Raw genomic sequence first — 20677 nt, 5'->3', positions numbered from 1 at the left:
AAGAATTTAGAATTTTCATCGGAAATACAAGAGAGTATTTCTTTCCCAGTAAACTCTCTTACATAAAACATATCCTGACAGAAAGAAGAAAGATCTCTTTATTCAATAGGAGTGGGGGACCATAAATTACACGTATTTACAGGTGACACGGGGTCAAACACAAAAAGTTTTATTCATATACATTTTTGTTCCCATACATTTATTTAAATAAGGGCTCCACAGATAAGAGGAATGTCTCTTCAAAATGCTGGTCAGAAAACCTGCACACAGACTGGCGAGCATTTTCTCTGATCTCTAACCTTTTTTCAGGAGACATGGAAAAGATGTAAGCCATTGTCTCAGCGTAACTGTCCTCGTTCTCTGCTAGGAAGCCTGTAATACGTCCTTCGTAGGGTACCACAATATCCAGTTTGGGGCCTCCAGAATTGTGAGCCAGGATAACTGTGCCAGCTGCCATACATTCAACCACTCCTGTAAAAGATAGAAAACATGATATGAACGTGTACATCACATACTTTGGCTTTCAATAGTTCACTGGAAATTTATAACAGCAATAAAATTCACCTGGAATTATAAGTTAATATAGACTGGAGTTCTAGATAAGAGTAAATGGTCTCACAAGCTGTGATTCTAATGAAGTCTGATGACTTTAACTTGGTCACTTTGTAGCCAAGATCAGTATCCCTTTGTTTGCCTTCAAACTTACCATATTGTAGATGTATGGCACAGGCAATCTTACATTCCCTTTCAGGGAAGACAGGAAGACCCAACTAATCCCAATAAACTGTGCCTGATACCTTAATTCTGCATGACAGCATACTGCAAACCATGTCTCAGCTCCTCTTTGAGATTCTGTTTCACCACAGTGACTGATTTTAGGACTTGCATTAGCACAGGCATCTAATGGAGTGAAATGGCCTAGGGTGCCTAGTGGCATTCACATGGCGTTTTACTAATATGACACAGAATCTCTGAGAAACTCACCTCTGAAATAGCAGCTAGAGCCCTCTGACACATATTAGGCATTTCAAATAGCAGTTAAGGCAGATGGACCATTCAAAATCTCTCTGCACGTGAGCTAGGTGTCTTTAAGTGTCTAAACTCCCTCTGCAGTCAGTGGAGTCAAGAGGCACTAAGTCTCTTCAGCATAGGAACCTATAGCCTTCTTAGGCTCTGCAGGGAACAGAAGGCATCTGTGTAAGTCTGACGCATGTAACACAGGGCCTCAGGCTGCAGGAACTTTGTGCTTGCAGAGTAATAGCTGAATGTCAGGCAGGACATCCTAAACAGATGGCACTTGCTGTCTAAGTGACTAGAGGATGCCCATAATGCAGTCTGCGATGTCTACAGCAATCCAGCTTGCACTACAGTAGCACCTAGTGGTGCTGAACTGCGTCTGAACTGGTCTTGAAGGTTTTACCTCTGTTAGATCACCATTGTCAAGAACAGGACTTGGGCACCTGCTTGGCATGCAGACCTCTTAGGCTTAAACACAAAGTGAAGCCCTCCCCATCTGTGTTCTGATCACTGAGACAAGCAGCTGAAACCTGAGGAGAGATACTGACCGATGCCGAAGTGCTCATTCCACATCGTATGCAGACCGATAGTGGCCTCGGCCAGGTGTTTCTTTAGCTCCTCAAAGGGAATGTTTATTCTGAACATCACATTGTTACTAACTCCAAGCTCTTCACAAAGACTCTTAAGGTTATTCACACGGTCTTCATCTTGCTGGTTCCGACAGCCTCCAATTAAGATAAGCTTCAATGAGAGCTGCTGCCTCAGTCTCTTCTCCTTCAGCAACTTAGCAAAAGCTCGGATTTGCAAAGGGTGATCTTTTTCAGGCCTGAATTGACTGATGGAAACAATAGAATATTCAGCACTGTTCTTTTCCTCTTCCAGCGGGATATCCAGGAAGGTCTGAACATCACATGGTGGATACACAACGCTAGTGCAAGGCCCAGCTCTCCAGAGAGAAAGGATGTGATTTAGTGTCCAGGAAGAATTGACCATAACCACGTCACTGCAGGATCCCACCAATCCGTACATGAAGGCAAACAAGTAGTAGTAGACAAGTTTAAATTTGCTGAAGAGAGGATTGTTTGTAATGAAGGCTGCATTGTTAAACCTGGTATCCTGATTCCTAACTACAGAAAGCATATCGGTGCTGATGGTGGGATAATGGACATAGCATCCAACACGACAACCTCCTAAATATTTAAAGAGGGGGAGCGTGAAAGCATAACCCATTGAGTCAATGTAAATATCTGGAACGCACTTTAGAAGAGCTTCCCAACCAAGAAACACAGAGCCTAAACTTTGTCCCAGCAAAGTGAAGTGAGGATAAAGAGAAGCTTCCACAAGATAGCGTTTTTCCAGAAATACAAACTTCACAGGATGAGTTAATTTAATGTTGAATCTTCTGAAAGCACCTTCTATTATGTCTTCTTCAGTGGCATCTCTATCACCAGCGTAAACAACACACGTTACATTTTTGTACCTGGAACAGAAGAGAATTTCACTCATTCTTTTCATCAAATTTTCTAACACGAAACTCAAATATTATCCACTCAATTACCAAAACGTGTGTTCTAAAACAAATGTCTGGCCTACCTCTGGAACAACTTACATGTAGCTAAACTGATTATATGAATTCTTTCCTTTACATGTTGTTTTTATTTTTTAGATCAACAGTAAAGGCTGTTGATGTCCATCAGATGTCCATCCAGTGTACAGCATGAGTAAAATGCGAAGACTGTGCAAGCCAGTGGACGTGCCGATGTTGAATCCACTTTATGTATTAACTTAGTCTCCTGCACTAAGAGGCCATTACTGAGATTAGATCATCAGTTACCTACACACAAGTTATGTCCCTAAGAGCTCCCTATAAACCGATGGAGAAGGATAGATTCTGCCAAGGAGGAAACAACTGACAGGTGCCACAGCTATGAAGGAGACAGAGGACAGAACAAAACGTGGGTGAAGGGCTGAAGAAGAAAGGTGAACTGCAGGACCAGTATATCAAGGATATCTAATTAAATGTGCAAAATATCATCATTTGCATAAATGATATCATGAGAAACTGAGAATGAAATATGGTATCATCTGATAAGCAGATGTGCTTACTTTTTCTGGAGCGTTCTTATGGCACACCACAAGACCCTCTCTCCTCCACCACCTGCATTGCAATAGGGATGAAAAAATGCAACCAGCAGTGGCCGCCTCCCATCCCTTCCTGCTGGGGTCTGCTGCTTTCTCCTTCCTTGTATCCAGAGCCGAATTCCCCACAGCAGGATGGCCAAGCAGGCGCACAGAACTCCACTTAGAAACAACGCAGGGATTAACAGTGAGCACAGCAATCTGAAACAAGGTGGAAATTGTAAAATACAAAGTTGGTTTAAAGAAACGCTACGTGTGAAATCCATAAAGAAGGCTGTAAGGGGACGGCCAGAGGGTGTCACACAACTTCCTGAGCTCTGCTATCCGCTGAAATCATCAGCATCACTGCTCCATTTCAATAATTACCTTAAAAAACCACTATTCTACGTTGCTTAGCAGTTTTTTTTTTACAGATGTCAGTTATAGTTTATTAATATTATTTATGCTTGCGTTATTATACTACATAATACCATCCATTCTATTTCAACGTGTCACATATACTCGAAAGGCCGCGTGCCACAGCACAAGGCGCACAGAGGCTCCTAAAGAGACGTTCAGGGCCCTCCTTCAGCCCAGCTCCTGCCCGGCCTGCCTCCCGAAGCGCTGCAGCGCGGTCAGGGCAGCGCTGGGCCGGCAGTTTCCCCTCCCCTCCTCGGGCTCGGCAGGGCCGTGGGGCGCGGGGCCGCCCCCACCCCTCCGCCCCGTACCTGAGCAGCCCGCAGAGGCACAGCCCACCCGCCACCATCTTGCGCGCCGCCGCCCCTCCACCCGCCGGAAGCGCCCGTTGCTTGGGGGCGGGACCAACCAGGCATTGCCTCTCTCTCATTGGCTCTCCCCGGAGATGGACGGCGGGAGAGGCAGAGGGGCGGGAATAGGAATGCGCGGGAGCAAGGAGTGGGCGTGGCCAGGCGTGAGGGAACGGGGCAGGGTTGGGTGTTCTCTAAGCGTGTGAGGCGCTGATTGCTCGGTTTGCTCCTGGCTCCCGTGCTTTTATTTCCTCCCCCATTCTGTCTTCTGAGGAAATCATGCACTGGCTTGTGATCTCTCAGCATGATTGAGGCCAGAGCAGTCTCTTTCATGTTATAGCCCTCGGTGAGTTCAGAGGTTGTGAGGCTGGTGGGATGCTTGTGAAGGTTACCCTGGGTCTTAGCCGAAGATGGCGTTGGATCCCTTCATTTGGCCATTGCTAAACCCAGCAGAGAGAGATGAAGTCTCTGCTGTACTGGGAGCAGGAGGAAATCAGAGAATAATGGCTATGGATTGGCAAATGGATGAGGCCAGGCTCTTCTTAGTGGTGTGGACATGGAGCAGTGGCCTAAAACCTTAACATAGAAAGTAACTTAAAAACACGTGGAAGAACTTCTTTATGGTGAGGGTGACAGAGCACTGGAGCAGGCTGCCCAGAGAGGTTGTGGAGTCTCCTATGGAGAAAGACCCATCTGGATGCCTACCTGTGCAGCCTGCTTCAGGGAGCCTGCTTTAGCAGGGGTTGAAGTCCATGATCTCTGGAGGTCCCTTCCAACCCCTACAATTCTGTGATTCTGTGATTATTCTTCGCGTGGCGAATGAGAATGGAACTGTGTCAAGCCTTGAAAATTAGTGTCCTATTAATCGTGTTCCTGATGTTTTTATTTACATATTCATCACTGTCCCAAATACAACTTGCAGTAGCTTTTATGAAAGCATCTCTGCCATTAGATGAGCAGTTACATTTGGACAGTTCTGTTGGGAAGTCTGGCAAGTGTGATCTAACATTAAATTTCTGATCCATCTGTTTTCCTAAGTTGGGTGCAGCTGGCATTAGTTTCTCTCCCTCAGTGTTATTCCCCTTCCTCGGCAGACCAATTGCCTGAGACGCACATGAGATGTTTGCAGAAGGGACCTGTGCTGGGTTCATGTCTCTCAGCTCAAGATACCTCCCTTGTGACATCAAGCTGACTGCCTGGGTGCAGAGAAGAGGCACAGTTTTTCTAGGGAACAAGTCTGGTCTATTTTAGCTGATGAGATCTGTGCATCACTGACTTGAAAAGGAGCTTATGGCCACTCCCTTGGAACCTATGAGTCCTGGGTTGAATTTCTTTATGAAGCAGATAGATCACAGGTTAGCCTCAGCTTATGTAAGAGGTAATGCTTTTGAGTTTTGGGAAGTAAGAAAAACTTAATGAGGTAGACACCTACCTTTTCCTGAAGTGACCTAATCAATTCGTTGGGAGTTTCTCAGATTTCCTGTTAAGGAATGTATATGTCCATGCATTTTGGCAGCTGGAAGGAAAAGGCTGATTTCCAGTCACAACAGGAACATCTTCCACGTGACAGCAAGCAATGTGTTTGCAGTGCGTGAGTTTCCCAGCAGGGTGAGCTTCACAGTTTGTTCACCAGCTGTGCAGCATAGCCAGTGGGGTGCAGGTGTGGCACTTCCAGAAATACTGACATTTTTGCCTAGATGCAGATTGATTGGTCAGCTTGAGTTCTGCACAGCTTATACAGTCACATATAATTTTCCTGGTAACAGTACAAGATCAAAATAATCATAGATACTGTTCTTTCTTCCTCTTGCTCCCAAGGCAAACAAACAGTGGATAGGCCAGGGGAATTGTTTTGGCAGGAGCATCTCTCTCTGATTTATATCCTTCTTTTCTTTTCGTTTTTCTTTTTTGTTTAGAGGTTTTATAGCCCTTTCCTTATGATATGTATTTATTTCTTGCTGAGCACTTCCACGTGGAATAATCTGGGGAACATGATGTCTTTGCAGGCTACATATGACCTGTACATTGTAGCTCAGCCAGATGGTATTGGAACATCTGCATAAAATAAAAGATATTCTGGTACAACTTTTGCAGATCCTTACCAATGCTAAGCAGAGAAACAGTTCTTCAACAGACATAGACTAGGTACAAAGGGATTTGAAGAACAGCTGCAGTGTTTCTGCCTGGAATCTGCAGGGACCTTTACTTCCCTGGTTCAGATGTGATTTTCTTCGTAGAAACCACGTTTTTAACCATGTTTCATAGAATCATAGAATGGCCTGGGTTGAAAAGGACCACAATGATCATCAAGTCTCAAGCCCCCTGCTATGTGCAGGGTCGCCAACCAGCAGACCAGGCTGCCCAGAGCCACATCCAGCCTGGCCTTGAATGCCTCCAGGGATGGGGCATCCACAGCCTCCTTGGGCAACCTGTTCCAGTGCGTCACCACCCTCTGCGTGAAAAACTGCCTCCTAATATCTAACCTAAATCTCCCCTGTCTCAGTTTAAAACCATTCCTCCTTGTCCTATCACTAGCCAAGTTGCTACAGATGCAAACTGTCAAGTTCAAGTAACACTTTTGAAATCTCTGCCAGCCTTGGCACAACTATATCAGACTTGACTTTGCAGCTGGAAGGTGTTTTGCTTGATAGTGCAGTAGCACCTCTGTTTCTTTTGCAGTTCTTCTGCATTTTATAGTTGCTTCTGGAATGCTTTGTTTCCTGTGCCAGAATTCCATCACCTGCACAGCACGGAAGTGTATCTGTTGTTCAGAGGGATCCTCCTGTGCTCCAGTTTGTGCCCATGGCCGCTGGTCCTGGCACTGGGCACCACTGACAGAGCCTGGCTCTGACCTCTTGCCATCTTCCCTTGGGGATTTACAGACATTAATGAGATCCCATGGAGCCTTCTCCAGCTGAGCAGCCCCAGCTCGCTCAGCCTCTCCTCACAGGAGGGGCTTTTCAGTATGTTGACCATCTTAGTTTTATTTTTTCTGTAGTCTGTCCAGCAGTAATTAAAAAAAAGATGTATTAATACATTCAAAGTGATTTTAGCAGTGGTTTTTTTTTTTTTATTCATAGAATATTTTGCTTTCAATGTGAGCAGTGTAAAAACTGTTGTTGACAGCCTTACATACTGCAGAGGATACCTTTAACGAGTGAGTATCCAGCGCAGGCTAACTGGAATGTCATCACTTCACCACTCTCATGCATATGTAGCAGAAGATATTGTATGTATGCTCTTAAGATATTGCCGGTAACGTCAGCAAAGCAGTGCTGAGCTCTCTGTAGTGTTCCTACTCCATTGGTGAGTCCTGACTGGAGAAATTCACGTGGCCAACACGCCAAAGAAATGAAATGAGCTGTGTCATGAAGTTGGCTTTGTTCTCACCTTCACAGAGATGTGCCAAGTTTTTCATCTTTTGCTGCCTCTGCAAGCACTTTTGTCCCCCTTTAATTGCTTTCCTTACTAAGGTCCTCACTCTGAAGGCAGATCTATGCAAACAAGTGAGCAGTATTCAAAACAAATGACAGAATCCACTCACAGTGTGTTCTCCTCAAGTGTGCCAGGCTTTTGGGACAGTTTTTAAGTACATTTTTACAACTATCATTCTTGCTGAGGGCTCCATGTACAAAAGTTGGTAAAATAAGACTACTGCCAAGTCACAAACATAAAGAAACCGATTAACACCGTGTAAGGATGTTCATATGACAGTCATGTGGTCCTTGATGCTTTCTTATACAGTCGGCTACTTTCTTGCTGGAACACACACTGTAGTACTGAGTTTCTCATATGTGGTGGCTGCCTTAGCTGGCAAAATGCCTGGGACCATTTTTAGCAGAAGGAATCTTAGATCATTCGTGTACACAGTAAGTTTCTCCCTTTTGCACATTTCTTGCGGTAGGCCGTTATATGTTATAGTACATTTGCTCTTATTTGCATAGTAGCAGGAGGCAGAAATAGAGTTGTACCGGATGTGTTCGAAAGATTTGTGAAGCAAAAAATAAACTGCAACGCATATCTGGGACAAAACACCATGGGGCTGCTTTTGCTGATATGTTATACTATGTGTTAAATCCAAGCAATTCTACATATGTAAAACTGTCAGCTTTACTTTTTAGCCTGATGTTCCAGCACACGGATGCTTGTATTATGTATCTGTGAGCAAAACCTGCCTTTTTGTTTTTCACAGAAGCGGTGTACAATTGCAGAAGCAATTCAGTATTAAGTAGCTTGGATCTACACAGAATTTTTGCAAGAGTTCCTATACCATATATTTATCTTATCACAGGCAGCTTACCCCAGCGGAATGCATGGTTTTTTATTAACAGGAGATTATTTGACACGAGTTCCTGTTGGACAACAGCTACATAGGAAAATGAATCAGTTCCAGTGCTGGAGTTGTAACTTCCAACGGACTCTCTGTCAGTTCTCCTAAACAGTCCACAGCAGGAGAGGTGGCTGACATTTTCAGGGCGGATGAAAGGAATGTATTGAAGAGACTGGGAGCGCAGGCAGAAATGGGGTTGTCGGTGTTGTAGCCCTCCTGGTAACGTTACCAACTTTGCAAAATAACATGGAGACTCACTCCAAGTCCCAGCTTTTCAGCTGCAAGTTTGTGATTCTTCAGGGGAATGTGCACCGTTTCTGAGTCGGTAGTAGCAGACCTGAACTCCTCTTTCTTCTCCCTTATGCAAATCCCAATGTCTGTATGGCTGTACGCACCTAACCAGAACGTGAAAGAGATGGTGAAAGACCATCTCTATCACAGTAGTGCCCTAACAGCTGTTTAAACCGATTATGAAACTGCTGAGTAAAATGCGAAACTTTGCTGAGTCTATTTTTTTCCCAGCAATAGGCACCCCTGTTGTCAGACCTAAAAGGATTCACAGACTGAAAAAGAAAAGCCTGCACTAACTTGTTCGGGACGTGTTTGTGCACTGTATTTGTGTGCGTGTCCCTTTGCCAGTTTCAGGAGGCAAGGGGCAGTGCTATTTGGATGGGAACCAAAACTGTTTCCTCTGAATCCAGGTCAAGGCAGGATTTGCATTCCGTGCTCATGCCTGGCTTGTTGGCACTGACCAGGAAAGAGAAAAAAGCCAGAATCTGCAAAGCAGGACAGAAGAGAGTTACTGTTGCTGGAGGAGGCTGGCTAGTCCAGACATGAGAGATGCAGGCGCTGTGCCTTGCCACCTCCTCTGACCTTCCATTCTGGGGATAAAGAAAGCTTGAAAGGTCGGCGGTTTTCCCATGGCGTAGATTCAGAGATTCTCCATTAGGGGCTGAGCTAAGGCTGCTTAAAAGTAGGTCCCTGACTCACCACCTTTCCTTTCACCAAGCAGAAGTATGCATCAGTTTTTAGTACAGGTGTCCTTGGAAAAAGCATCCTTTTCCTGTAGCACAGAACTGCTCCTACGTGGCAAGTCTTCCTGCTATAAATGAACGCTGCCTTTGCAGTCAATTTCAGTTTTGATGAGCCAGTTTGTATACCGCAGAAAGCAACCTGAGGGATGCTGCGTGCATTTCAAAGCAGAATTGTAACTGCTTTCTTCAGTCCAGGTGTTCAATGTTTCAGATAGAAATTTCTATAATCCTTTCTGTTGTTATTTCCTTTGGATGTTTTTTGAAGCGTATCTTTGTGCTGAAGGGATTGCTTAAAATTAGCAGCAGTTTCCTTGTTGTATTGCATTCATCCGTGTCACTTTCTCTCTGACATTTCCACCTGAATTCTCCTCACTGTTTGTCATATTTGTTATGTGATGTAGTATGGAATCATTATCACATATTCCATCAGAAACAGAATAACAGCAAATTAATCTTTTTTTTCTTTCTTTTTTTTTTTTTCCTCTGCTCAGTTTCAAGAAGTCTGCAGTGAACAGGTTTTGCTCTATCCAGGAAAGCAATGTGTATTTCCCTGGTCACCCTGAAGTACACTTTGTTCCTTGACACAAAGCTGGGAGCTCTCTGCCTGTGGTTCTTGACTGAGAGCTGACAGTAAGTTCGTGCCCAGTATTAAACCTGGGTAGTGCAGTGCTGTTCCTAGCCCTGAAGAGCAAATAATTAACAGGGTTTTTTGTACAAAAGTACTGTAAATAGGTTAGCTAAACAGCAACTCGTGTGTTACAGTTTGGACCTCTGACTACTGGGAACTGCAGTGTTCCTAACCCTGTGTACCTGTGATGTCCTCATCAGAGGTTTTCTTCTTCACTTGTTGCCTGCCATAGTAAAGGGAACCAGCCAAAGAGCTGTCACATTTCTGACCTCAGAATCAGAAAGAAAAACCTTTCTGAGAGCAGAGCTGGAGTGTGGGAGCTCCCCACACCTGTGCCAGAAGGGCTGGGCTGTGGCTGTGCTCTGGGCTTGCAAAGGGCTCTTGGGGTCACCCTGCAGCCATGTCCAGGATCACCTAGGGTCTGCCCTCACTGCAAGAGTAAGGCCACAGGGAGGGAATAAACACTCTCATGTTTTTCTACCCAGTAATGGCAGCCAGTCCAGAGGGAGTGGGGAAGAAGAGAAGTACCCCACAGGTGATGGAGAAAGCAGTGAGCCCACTCAGCAGGATGAGTTTTGTCTGGAACATGGGGAAAGCTGTTAGAGCTCTTTACAGAGGACTGGATGTGTGAGGAGCCTGGGTGCTGGGCACAGAAGAGATGGTATCAAGCTTTCTTACAGTTGGGAATTACTGGAAATGCCTCTCTTTCTGCAAAGAAGTTCTCAACAGCTGCCAGTGTAAGACAGGCAGAAACAGTAATTAAGAGAAAGTGAATTTGGATTTGCCTTACGTATCTAGGCTGTCCTAACAGAGGCAATGCATTTGTATTTTATATATGGTGTTTATAATGCAAACACCAGATGCTGTTTGTCTTTCTCTTGAAGTGAAGGTGATTATGCTGAATAGAAATGGAATGGGATCAAATAAACTCCTATATTAGGGCCAAGCAGTTTGACTTGGGATTCAACACTGGCTGTAGGACCAGAAATACAGGCTTAAATCCAGGTTACATTTTTCCTTTCTTTCCTTTCTTTCTTTTCTTTCCTTACTTTCCTTTCTTTCCTTTCTTTCCTTTCCTTTCTTTCTTTTCTCTCCTTTCTTTCTTTCCTTTCTTTCCTTTCTTCCTTTTCTTTCCTTTCTTTCCTTCTCTCCCTTTCTCCCTCCCTCCCTTCTTTTCATTTTCTTTAATTTTCTTCCTTTCTTTCTTCCTTTTCTTCATTCTTTACAGCTGTGATGTGCGCTGTGTTATTTACATAGTGTCAGGTGACTCATCTGAATGAAATCTCTCTCCAAGGCCATCAAACATGACCACAAGAATGATGAGGCAAGTGCTGGAAGGGAACTAATAGTAATTCCAAAGTGTGGGCTCTACAGTCTGAGACAGATTCATAGCATATGAATAGTTGGGTGGCACTGAAGACATAGGCTTACATTCCTGATCTGTTTAAGGAAAATTTTAATTGTAGGTTTGGCAGGGCATCCTAGAGCCTACTATTAGTTTGCCTACAACAAGGTAAACAGCAGCTTACTTTAAAAAGAAAGAAAAAAAAAAAAAACAGTCTTCCCATTTACTTAATGGGAAGTTCAGGGATTCTCTATTCAAAAGAAGTGAGAATCCTGGTTGGAAAGTGGTGCTGCCTGACAATTTTTGCCCCACACCTGGATGAATGTTACTGCGGATCTGGACTTGAATTAGCCTATGCAGATTGTGATTGTTCTTTGCACTTAAACTCTGACCCCAAAGGTGTGTCTTTTCCGGGGGTAATACGATCGGCTTGGTAGTTTCTAGGCTTTCAAAAACAAATTCCTGCAGTATAAATACAGATAACAGAAATTATTGTACTGAAATCAACACGGCTAAAAGCAGGCAGAGTACCAAGTCCACACTGTTTGCTATTGTGAAGAAGCCATGGAATCAAAAAAATGAGTCTGCGTTTCTGAGCTCTGTTACCGAAGAGATTCTCCGCTGACTTCTGCTGGTTTAGAGCAAACAAACTGTTTTTAAATATTTAGAGAAGATTGAAGCTGCTACCTGAAAAAGCTGGAGCCAAAGTCTGAACTGATTGGAAATGAGGTCGTCAACTCTTAAGCAATTTTATTCATGGCAGGTATGGATTTGATTCCTTGCGTTTCAGAGTTCTGTAAGGCTTCGTTTTATTTCTCATAGCATAAGAAATGCTGTTACATACGATCACACTTCCTTGTCTGCTGAGGGATATACATACTGTTCAGGCTACAGAAACACTTGGGGATCTGCTGGCTGCCAGCTTGCTTACAACATTGTACCCAAGGAGGCATCCATCTGATTTCATTGCTCAATACTGAGAGCAAATGCTGGTAAAGAGGGAAAACAGACCAGTTTGTCCCCACTCAAGTGATACAAAGGTCTTTTTTTTTTCCTCCTATAGTAAGTATGGCAGTTAGTTTGGAAAACTCAAGGACGTGGTTGGTACCAGGAATGTGACCAGACTTCCAGCTGTTGCTTAATATGACTGAAAGTGACTGTTGTTCGTGATGTTACTACAAGCTTTTCAGTAACTTCTTTTCTTCTCCTTTTCCTTAAAGCTCCAATTCCTGCAGTCAAAACCAAAGTCATTCTAGCTCTGCTTGGATGGGGGAAATAGTAAAGGATTTTAGCTGGCTGCATCACGAGGCAGTTTGAAAAGAACCCACAATGCAGTCAGATGTGAAATTGTTTCATTTTTAGCCTGATGTCACTGTTTGGGTGCATTTTGTTATCGTGGTTTGAAATGATATCTCCCGAGGAAAGTAGAATAACTATAAACTTTACATTCAAATGGTTTTCATAGTGATTTCCATAGTGTGTAAAAGCTGAAGTCCACCCCTGTGTGGATGTGATGTGAAGGTGTGATGTGAAGGTGTTCCAACCAGTTCCTCTCGTCTGTTGGGCAGATTAAAGCAATGTGACTCCCTTGCCTCCAGGCCACTGATTCTTTCTTTGAACCCAAGCTTCTCATCTTGCTGGCATTGTTAAGAATACTTTAAGATGCTTTTCTACCTCAAGGAGCCAGAGGGATTAGGCACAGGACAAATCATCCTATAAAGCTAAGGATGAATGCACACAGGAAGCAGCATATGCATGAAGACCTGTGGTTTATATGTGTTTAACACATTCTCTGATAGTAGCAGGTCATATAAAGAGGAAAGTTTATGTTTTTATGAACTCTTGAGGCTTTAAGTCAAAGGGATTTAGTTTTCTTCGGATGCTTTGCATTTTCTATCATGTAAACAAAAGCGTCTCTCCCAGCACTAGCAAAGAGCTGTGAAAGCAGCAGAGGTATTTTGTACCTGCCATCTAAATCCCACACTACCACACCTGAGTGATGCTTCCTGGTAAAGCTGCCCAGCTGTGCAAAACCCAGCCTGGAAGCAGAGCGTGCTGCTGTTGGAAGGCGAGACAGGCAGCAGCGCCTTCCCAACCTCCCTCTTGGCCCACAAGAGAATTGTAGAGGTGTTGGGATCAAGCAGGACTTCTGTTAAGGTAAATTAAAATATTTAGTTTTTTGTCTACAAGATTCTTGGATGTTTCTGCTTTGGGAATGCCACTGCTTATCCAAGAGCTGGTGCTGGTAACTCAACTGCGCAGATTTCATTCTCCACTGCTCTCTATCTCTGCTTGAGTCCTTGGCTAAATAGATGTTTGGCATCATTAGACTTGTTGAAATATATCTTATATCCTTTTCGCACGAAGAGTGATAGAAAACTTTCTTTTTTTCCCCAGCAAAGTAGTTCTTCTCAATGTGGGTAGATACTTCGTAAGCTAAAGGTTTTCAAAACACAAACCTCTACCTCTGCGTCAGCATTCAGCACTGCAGAAGCCAAAGGATTGTGGGGGCACTCAGTAAGAACTTGTCTGTGTGCTTCTAGAAACAAACAGATTTTTACTTCAGAATTGCTCAGAATCTGGGGGAAAAAAGTTATGGGTGAGAGGAACTGGGGAGAAGATACTGAAAAATATCTATTCTTTCAGCCAAAGCTGAGCTTTGATGGGGTGGACCTGAAAGGAGGAGAAAAGAACACTGAACAACACCATGTTTTTACAGTATGCTTCATTGCATGATATCTCATCAGTACCAGTTACTTGTAGAAACAACCTAGGTTGGGTTTGGGATATTCTGAATAACAAAGATACTATCAAAGGTGAATGGGCCGAGTACTCTCAGCTGCCCAACAACTGGAGTTTCTGTTCCCTAAGATATTCCAGAACTTGAAATTGCCATTGTGTAGAATTATTACTCAAAGCTGAATTTCTGAGCGTCTTTGATTTAGCATCAGAGAATCTATTTGTTCTAGAAAGAAGAAAAATAGGTTTTCAACTTACAGTTGTATCTGTAGTATGGAGGCATAGCTCTAGTATTCAAAGACATTGCAACGAAATATTTTCACAGAAATCCAACAATTTGACTTCCCATTTCTTGTTTCAAAACCAGTTCAAGGCAGTAATTGTGGCAGAGAGGTGAGGGATGTGAAGGTAAAAGTGGGAAGAATCTGACCTGTCCAGCTGGAGCACCATGTGTGTTCCCTCAGCTTTCCTGAGATGTTGATCCTCTGTGCTGATCTCTACATGGGAGTAAATTCGATGATGTTTTCCACATCTGAGAGCTTCTGATTAAATGTAAAGGAATTATTTTAAGCCTTACTTGTGCAGTGAGGTCACTGCTTACTCAGGGAGGGTGTGAAATGATGATAGATTAACCGTAGTATATTAATTCCCTTCATGGCCGTTCTTTAGGGACCTGTTTAGGGGCATCTTTAGAAGAGGATGGCTATGCTGAAGGCTCAGGGAACTTGAGGTCCCACTCACCATGTTAGAACAGTACTGTGAGCGTTCTCAATTTGCTGAAGGCAGTCTCAGGGAAATACACCCAGCTTGGCTGCGGATGCTTCCAGTGGTGGTACCTGTTGTGTATGGCTAAGTTAGACATTGCTGTAGCTGGTGAGAGGAACTAAGGGGAACTGGGTTTGCCCATGGAAATAACCCTTTTGTTTTCCTGGCACTAATTGCTGGTGTAGCTTTCTGTTTGTTTGTTTGTTTGTTTATTCATTTAGTAGTTAAGCTTGGTGACGGCAAAGAGGTATGGTTTAAAAAGCAAAAGTATTGTACTCAGTCTTTTCTTTTTTTCCTTTCTGAAATGAAGGACTGCTCTAAATGAAAGAAAGACCTTCAGTCTAGGGATCTTACTGAACAGTATAATCACAAGCATGGTTAAAATGTGAGCGGGGACCATATTTTACCCAAGAAATCCCTGGAAAAAGGAAGGGGAAAAGCGACATTGCCCTTTGTGGGAGCTGTGGGTATGCCTGACTGAGTTAATTATGCACCGGCTTGCTGCACACAGGTCATGTTTGAGTAGCTTGTGAAAGGCTGAGCTGGCCACAATGCCGTGTGCAAAGATTAGCAGCGCTGAATGCAGTTTGGTAAGCACAAGGGATGCCAATTGGTGGGAAGCATTGAAACTGGCAGTGAGAGGAGGTAGCTGAGTGCAGCGAGCAGTGTACACAAAGATCACAGGTTACATCTGGGATTTCGTTATGCATGCCTAATGAGCACGTTGATGAGAACTCCCCAGGCCGTTGTAAAAGTAGCTGAAAAAAGGGCTGCTGATAAGGCACTGAATAGCTTCTCTCCTAAAGCTTTCCTTTGGCGTTGCGATATTTAAAGCCGGCAAAGATAATGGAGAGAAAATTGGACAATAAAATGCGAAGGGAGCTGTCCTGCCTAGCTACTTTAAACAACAAAAACATAACCCTGGTGTCCATTCGAAAGCGGCAGGCAGCTCACGATGTGCCTGAACTACTGATTATTGGTGAAGGGTCCAAAGCGGGGTCTCCGCTGGAAGCAAGCAGTAACTTGCAGAAAGAAGAGAAAGTTTTGCAGCGTAACTCCATGGGAATGCCAGAAGTCAATACAACTGGAAGGCAGGTTGGTGAGCTGTTGTGTGTGTTGGGAGGGAAATGGAGAATTTAAAGCTAAATGTGCTGGACTTGGGTTGTTTATTGATGTGCTAAACCTTCTGTATATGAATAGCTTCAATCCCCAGCATGACTCCATGCCCTTTAACAAGTAGTATGCTGCCAAGGCCTCTGAGGTCTCTGAAATTAATCTTTGAGAGCAAATGGTAATGAGGTATGCTATATCATTAGCTAATGAGCGTTTTCTTTCGACTCCACCTCTAATAGTATAGAGTGGTGGTTCCCAGTAAGGAAACAAATGAGTGCTTCTCCTTTTGAACTGTGATTTCTTGAATAGTTTGATATGTGCTGGGTCATTCTCTGGTATCACAGAAATTGCAGAAACATTGAAACATCATAATTTTAGGTAAGTCATTTATTTAGAACTACCGGGTGGACATTAACAAAACTTCATGGTAATGTATCTGTGGCAATGTTTTATTCAATTTTTAATTCAGAGTTATAGAGATTGATCTTTCTAGGCCTCCTCTCCATGAACATCGACGCCAATAAAAACATGAGGCTTATTATTAAAAAAAAAAGAAAAAAAAAAGATTTTGCTTTTTAAAAGGTAATGTTACAAACTACAACGATTTGGATTAATTGTATGTTTAAGGGTAACAAACTCTGAGAACAAATATTGTGTTCTTTGAAATACATACTTAGAGTGGCTTAAATAATTAGTGTTGGACTGGAAAGAAACAACAGCAAAGACAGACTGGCTGTACCTGAAGGCTTTGGCTGTCTCTAGTTACTTCTCACTTTGTAAATGCTTGCTTTAAAACAGTCATGACATAACTTTATTCTGCCAAAGGATCTCCTATATTCAGTTTGTTGCAGTATATTGCAGAGCAGCTCCCATCGCAGCTCTGAACATCACAAAATGTTTTGCTTTGTTTTAATTCTAAATTAGAAACCATCAATTTACAAAAAGCTTTTTCTTTTTCCCACCAAACCGAGTGTGATTTATATGGTTCACTTTAACTGAAAAGCACCCCTTTGGGTCTCTAAAGTTTATCAAATACGGTGTATATGGTATCACTTCAGCAACAACTGCACAAACATTTCTCCATCTTCTGTCCGATAGAGAATCCTGCTCCCAAATGGAACGTGTGACTTTGAAGTAATGTTTTCATTGTTTCACAGTTTCCAGCTGGGGAGGGTGTTTTTTCCCTTCTTTTAACATTCAAGAATTATTTGGTGAATACAAAGCCGTGTTAGAAGTAGATACTGACATAGGTGACTACCGACATGTTCGTCTTCACAAGGGGAAGAGGAAAGGAAGAACAAGCATTGAAGGATTGATCCAGTTAAACAGAATGTATTGACAAGATGGATGGGCAAGCTGTGCTGAGCTTTGTTAAGAAGGATGGGAACTGAATTTCTGCCTCTTGCCACCCAGAAATGACGCTTCTGTAGGCATGAAACTAAAGACTCTGGACCTATGATGTTCCTGAGGCTGTTCTGTCCTCATTTTCTTGTTCGCTGGCAGCCTCTAAGAAACAGGGAAAGCATCTGAAGTATTTAAAAAGCATGTGGCTTTCCAGCAGTGCGCTGCTGAATCCAACGCTGTGTGTCAGCAGGTTGTGAAAGAGGAGAGCGGGAAAGGTGAAAAAGCAGCACAGATAAGGCCGTTCTTCTTTGGCAGCTGTGTGCTTTAAGTTAAGAGGGCATGAGCTGATTTCAGCCTGAGGATGTGTGGGGAGAAGAGCAGCTCAAAACCTTCAAATGCTCCATGTGAGAGGCTAAGTGAGATCTGGTGTTTGTGGGCAAGCAGGCAGGGAGAGGCAGAAGGAATGTGCTGAACAAACCAAGCCCCATGTTCATGCCTGCTGACTGCCTGGTGTTGTGAGAAGAAACCCGGCTCTTTAATTTCAGGATATGAAAATTGGTATCCCAGGCACAGGAAGGGCAACCGTGGCAAGGGTTTGTGAGGCATGAGATGGTACAGCCTGGACGTGAGAAATAAGCAGTGTAGCAGCAACAGGGAGATGGATGTCGGGTAGGAGTGCAGCTCCAGCTCTGGGAAGGAGCCATAGGGGGGAACTTGGTTTGGATGATGCTCAGGGAGCTACAGAGTTGGTTGTTTATTTCCTTCAGACCACCAGTTTTAGCTAACTGATGAACAAAATGTTTTCACCTATTCTTCAAAAAAGTTGGGACAGCTCTTTATGCAAAGTGTCAAGTGGTGGTCAAGTTTTGGTGTTTCCGTGACTAACAGCATATTGAAACAGTAGAATCAGTAGTTGCTTTTATGTTTTTCAAAAGACTGGGATGGCAGAAAATACCCTTCAGTCTTTTTATAAATTGAATTTGGATTGCTTTTATGTCACTAGGTACCTAGAAAAATGGAAGTGGTCAGTGAGTATGGGGCAGAGGACAAAGCAATGAAGGGCATACAACCTGTGACATTGCCTGTTTTCTGTCTACTAGTTGCTGCCAGAAGCACAGTGGACAGGAGCAGGTGAGGAGGATGCTTGTGTCACTCTGCTCTCATGCTGTTTCATCAGAAAATGCAAAACACAAATGCCTTTGTCATCTGAGCCAAAGTAAATGCACACAGTGAGCTCCTGTAGCGAGTTGGGCCTTCTGTTTTGCTGGATGTTTGTGAAGATAAGTGCTTCCCACCATGGCCAAAGTCTCTTCTAGGTTCTAAGGAGGTGGAGGGATAGGTAGGAGAAGACAAGGAACAATACTGAAATAAGCTTCTTAGGGCAGACATTAAAATAAATGAGTGTTTAAACACCATTTAAAATATGGTGTATGAGAGACAGTTTCATTTAAAAATGGGCCTTTTCCCATATGTTGGGCCATATGTGGAGCCAGGAGTTGGACTCGATGATCCTTATGTGTCCCTTCCAACTTGGGACATTCTATAATTCTGTGATTCTCTTATATTATTATTTTAAACTGGGAAGGCACAAATAAGAGGAAATAAGCATGCCTTTTGTGCACGTTAATGAGAACCATTAACTGTTTGTGTTTTATTTTACTGCTCAGGGAGATAGTTTAGTCACTGTTCCTGGAGATGTTCAAGAAATGTTTAGATGTTGTTCTAAGTTTTGTGGGGAAGTATTGGTAGCAGGTGATGGCTGGACTAGAAGATCTTGGAGGTATTTCCCAACCTTGGTGAGCCTATGATTTAAGTTGAGGATTTCAGTAACTTCTGGGAAGGAAACACAAAGAGAGGGCGGTGTACTCCAGACACTGCTTGGTGTGGAAGAGTAAGGGAGATAAAGGGGAGATAGGGGCTAAAATCTATGTAACTCTTTCCCAGCATCCCTGCAGCATAGTCACAAGCATGGAGGGAGCAGGGCGCAGAGGGTAGGCTTGCCCCAGGATAGCAAGGGGCTGCACTGTAATGCTGCAGAGCTGAAGGTGTTTGCTGCAGTTCTGGGCTGGTCTGAGCACCTGTGGCATTCTGGTGGCTGTGGCTTCTCGTTACCCACTCTTCTGGGGCCAGTGCAGTCTCAGTGAAACTAACATGGTCTCTGACACCCTGTGTGGTTATGCCGTGCATGCGGTGAGCCCAGGTGCTACTGCGTGGTTTTGCAGCAGGGAGCTGGTTGTTACTGGACTGGTGGCATTAAACTAGGAGTCCTAATGGACACAAGCTGAATGTGAGCCAGCAGCGTGCTCTTGTCGCTAGGAAAGCTAATGGTATTGTTGGCTGCATTAGGCAAAGAACTGCCAGCAGCTTAACAGAGGTGATCCATCTTTTCTGCTCAGATCTGCTGAGGCCACACCTGAAGTAATGGGTCCAGGGCTCTCTGTACAAGAGGGCCCTGCCAGCCTCCACCATGGTGTAGTTCTGTAAACTAAGCTTGCACCACTCATGGGAGTCAAGCCCGCAGACTCAACTGCTTTCAGTTTTTATTCACAGTCCTCCATAATTGTCCATGGCAAAGACTCAGGGAACTGATTTTCAGTACAGAAGGTGACGGGCACTTCAGGAAGCCCATTTCTGCCTTCAGCTGAGGGTGAGATTCAGAGGAATGTTACATGTAATTGAAGCGATGGCTTCTGTCTGCTTATGAGCAGTCGCTTTTCCCAGGAAGTAAGTGCCTCCTGTTCTAATAAATACAGCACAGAGAAGACAAATTTTCTGTGTTTAATTTTCTCCATTCTGGTCATGACCCAGACGTCATTATTCACAAGCTGTCTGAGCATGAAACAGAATCAAGTTAATGGATTTTGAATACTGCTTCAAATGAACTGGGTGCAGTCTGGTGTTAATAAGCAGCCTAAGGAATTCTCATCTGTGCTCTACCAAGGAGACAGTTTTCTTCTCTTTAGCAGAAATGAGATTAATATTGTTGAGCCCGTTCTGGTGACTCCTCCTGTCCCTTCACTGCTGTAATGCCCAGCATTAGGTGCTATAGTAAGGGATAGAGGGCCTATGGCTTCACAGGCAAGTTAATAGATTTGTCATAGCAGCTTCCATCTAGATTTTTAGAAGAAAAAGTTACTTTAAGTAGCAGTAATGATATCTGATGTTTTTTCCTCGAAACCCAACAATCTTGAGCTTGTCCCTCCCCTTCTGTGCCTTCCTCACGACTTGATATCAGCAGTGTCCTTTGATGGCAGAGTTATGCTCTGATTACCTCATTTGTGAGATATGTTGCCTTTGTAATTTTCATTAATGTTTCATTTTTCAATTGAATAGAGTGTACTGAGCCATAGAATTGCAGTATTGCAGACCAGTCTGACTGATGGACAGTCTACTTTGGGCTAATCTGCTTCAGTAATGGCTGTCACATCCTGAAAATTGGTGTTGGATCAAACCCGCGAGTTCTTCTAGCTCAGTATC

The 20677-nt window shown here is 43.6% G+C and overlaps 2 protein-coding genes across 14 annotated transcripts in view; one reads left to right on the top strand and one right to left on the bottom strand.

Annotated features, from left to right (window-relative positions):
* Positions 1–79: 79 nt before the first annotated feature.
* ALG11 (ALG11, alpha-1,2-mannosyltransferase) lies at positions 80–3918 on the bottom strand. The gene is made up of 4 exons (NM_001199825.2): positions 3864–3918; positions 3124–3357; positions 1566–2497; positions 80–471 (listed from the first exon to the last, which is right to left on the bottom strand). The coding sequence occupies exons 1-4, from the start codon at positions 3899–3901 to the stop codon at positions 200–202; spliced, it is 1476 nt and encodes a 491-aa protein (NP_001186754.2). The 5' UTR covers positions 3902–3918; the 3' UTR covers positions 80–199.
* A 140-nt stretch (positions 3919–4058) lies between these two features.
* The window catches only part of ATP7B (ATPase copper transporting beta), a 43361-nt gene continuing 26742 nt past the window's right edge, over positions 4059–20677 (top strand). For 9 of the 13 annotated variants that reach the window (XM_040705525.2, XM_040705496.2, XM_040705488.2 and 6 more), the window contains exon 1: positions 15500–15838. In XM_040705525.2, coding sequence (XP_040561459.1) covers positions 15590–15838 — 249 coding nt within the window. In that variant the 5' untranslated portion in view covers positions 15500–15589. Of the gene's footprint in view, positions 4249–11779; positions 12003–13296; positions 13397–15499; positions 16235–20677 lie in introns of those variants that run through there. The other 4 variants (XM_040705520.2, XM_040705504.2, XM_040705510.2 and 1 more) reach the window with 4 other exon arrangements.

The sequence above is a fragment of the Gallus gallus genome, chromosome 1 (genome assembly GCF_016699485.2).
Source record: "Gallus gallus isolate bGalGal1 chromosome 1, bGalGal1.mat.broiler.GRCg7b, whole genome shotgun sequence".
NCBI classification, from domain to species: Eukaryota; Metazoa; Chordata; class Aves; order Galliformes; family Phasianidae; genus Gallus; species Gallus gallus.
The sequence above is the reverse complement of the archived record's forward strand: the minus strand, read 5'-3'. Positions and strand labels throughout refer to the sequence as shown.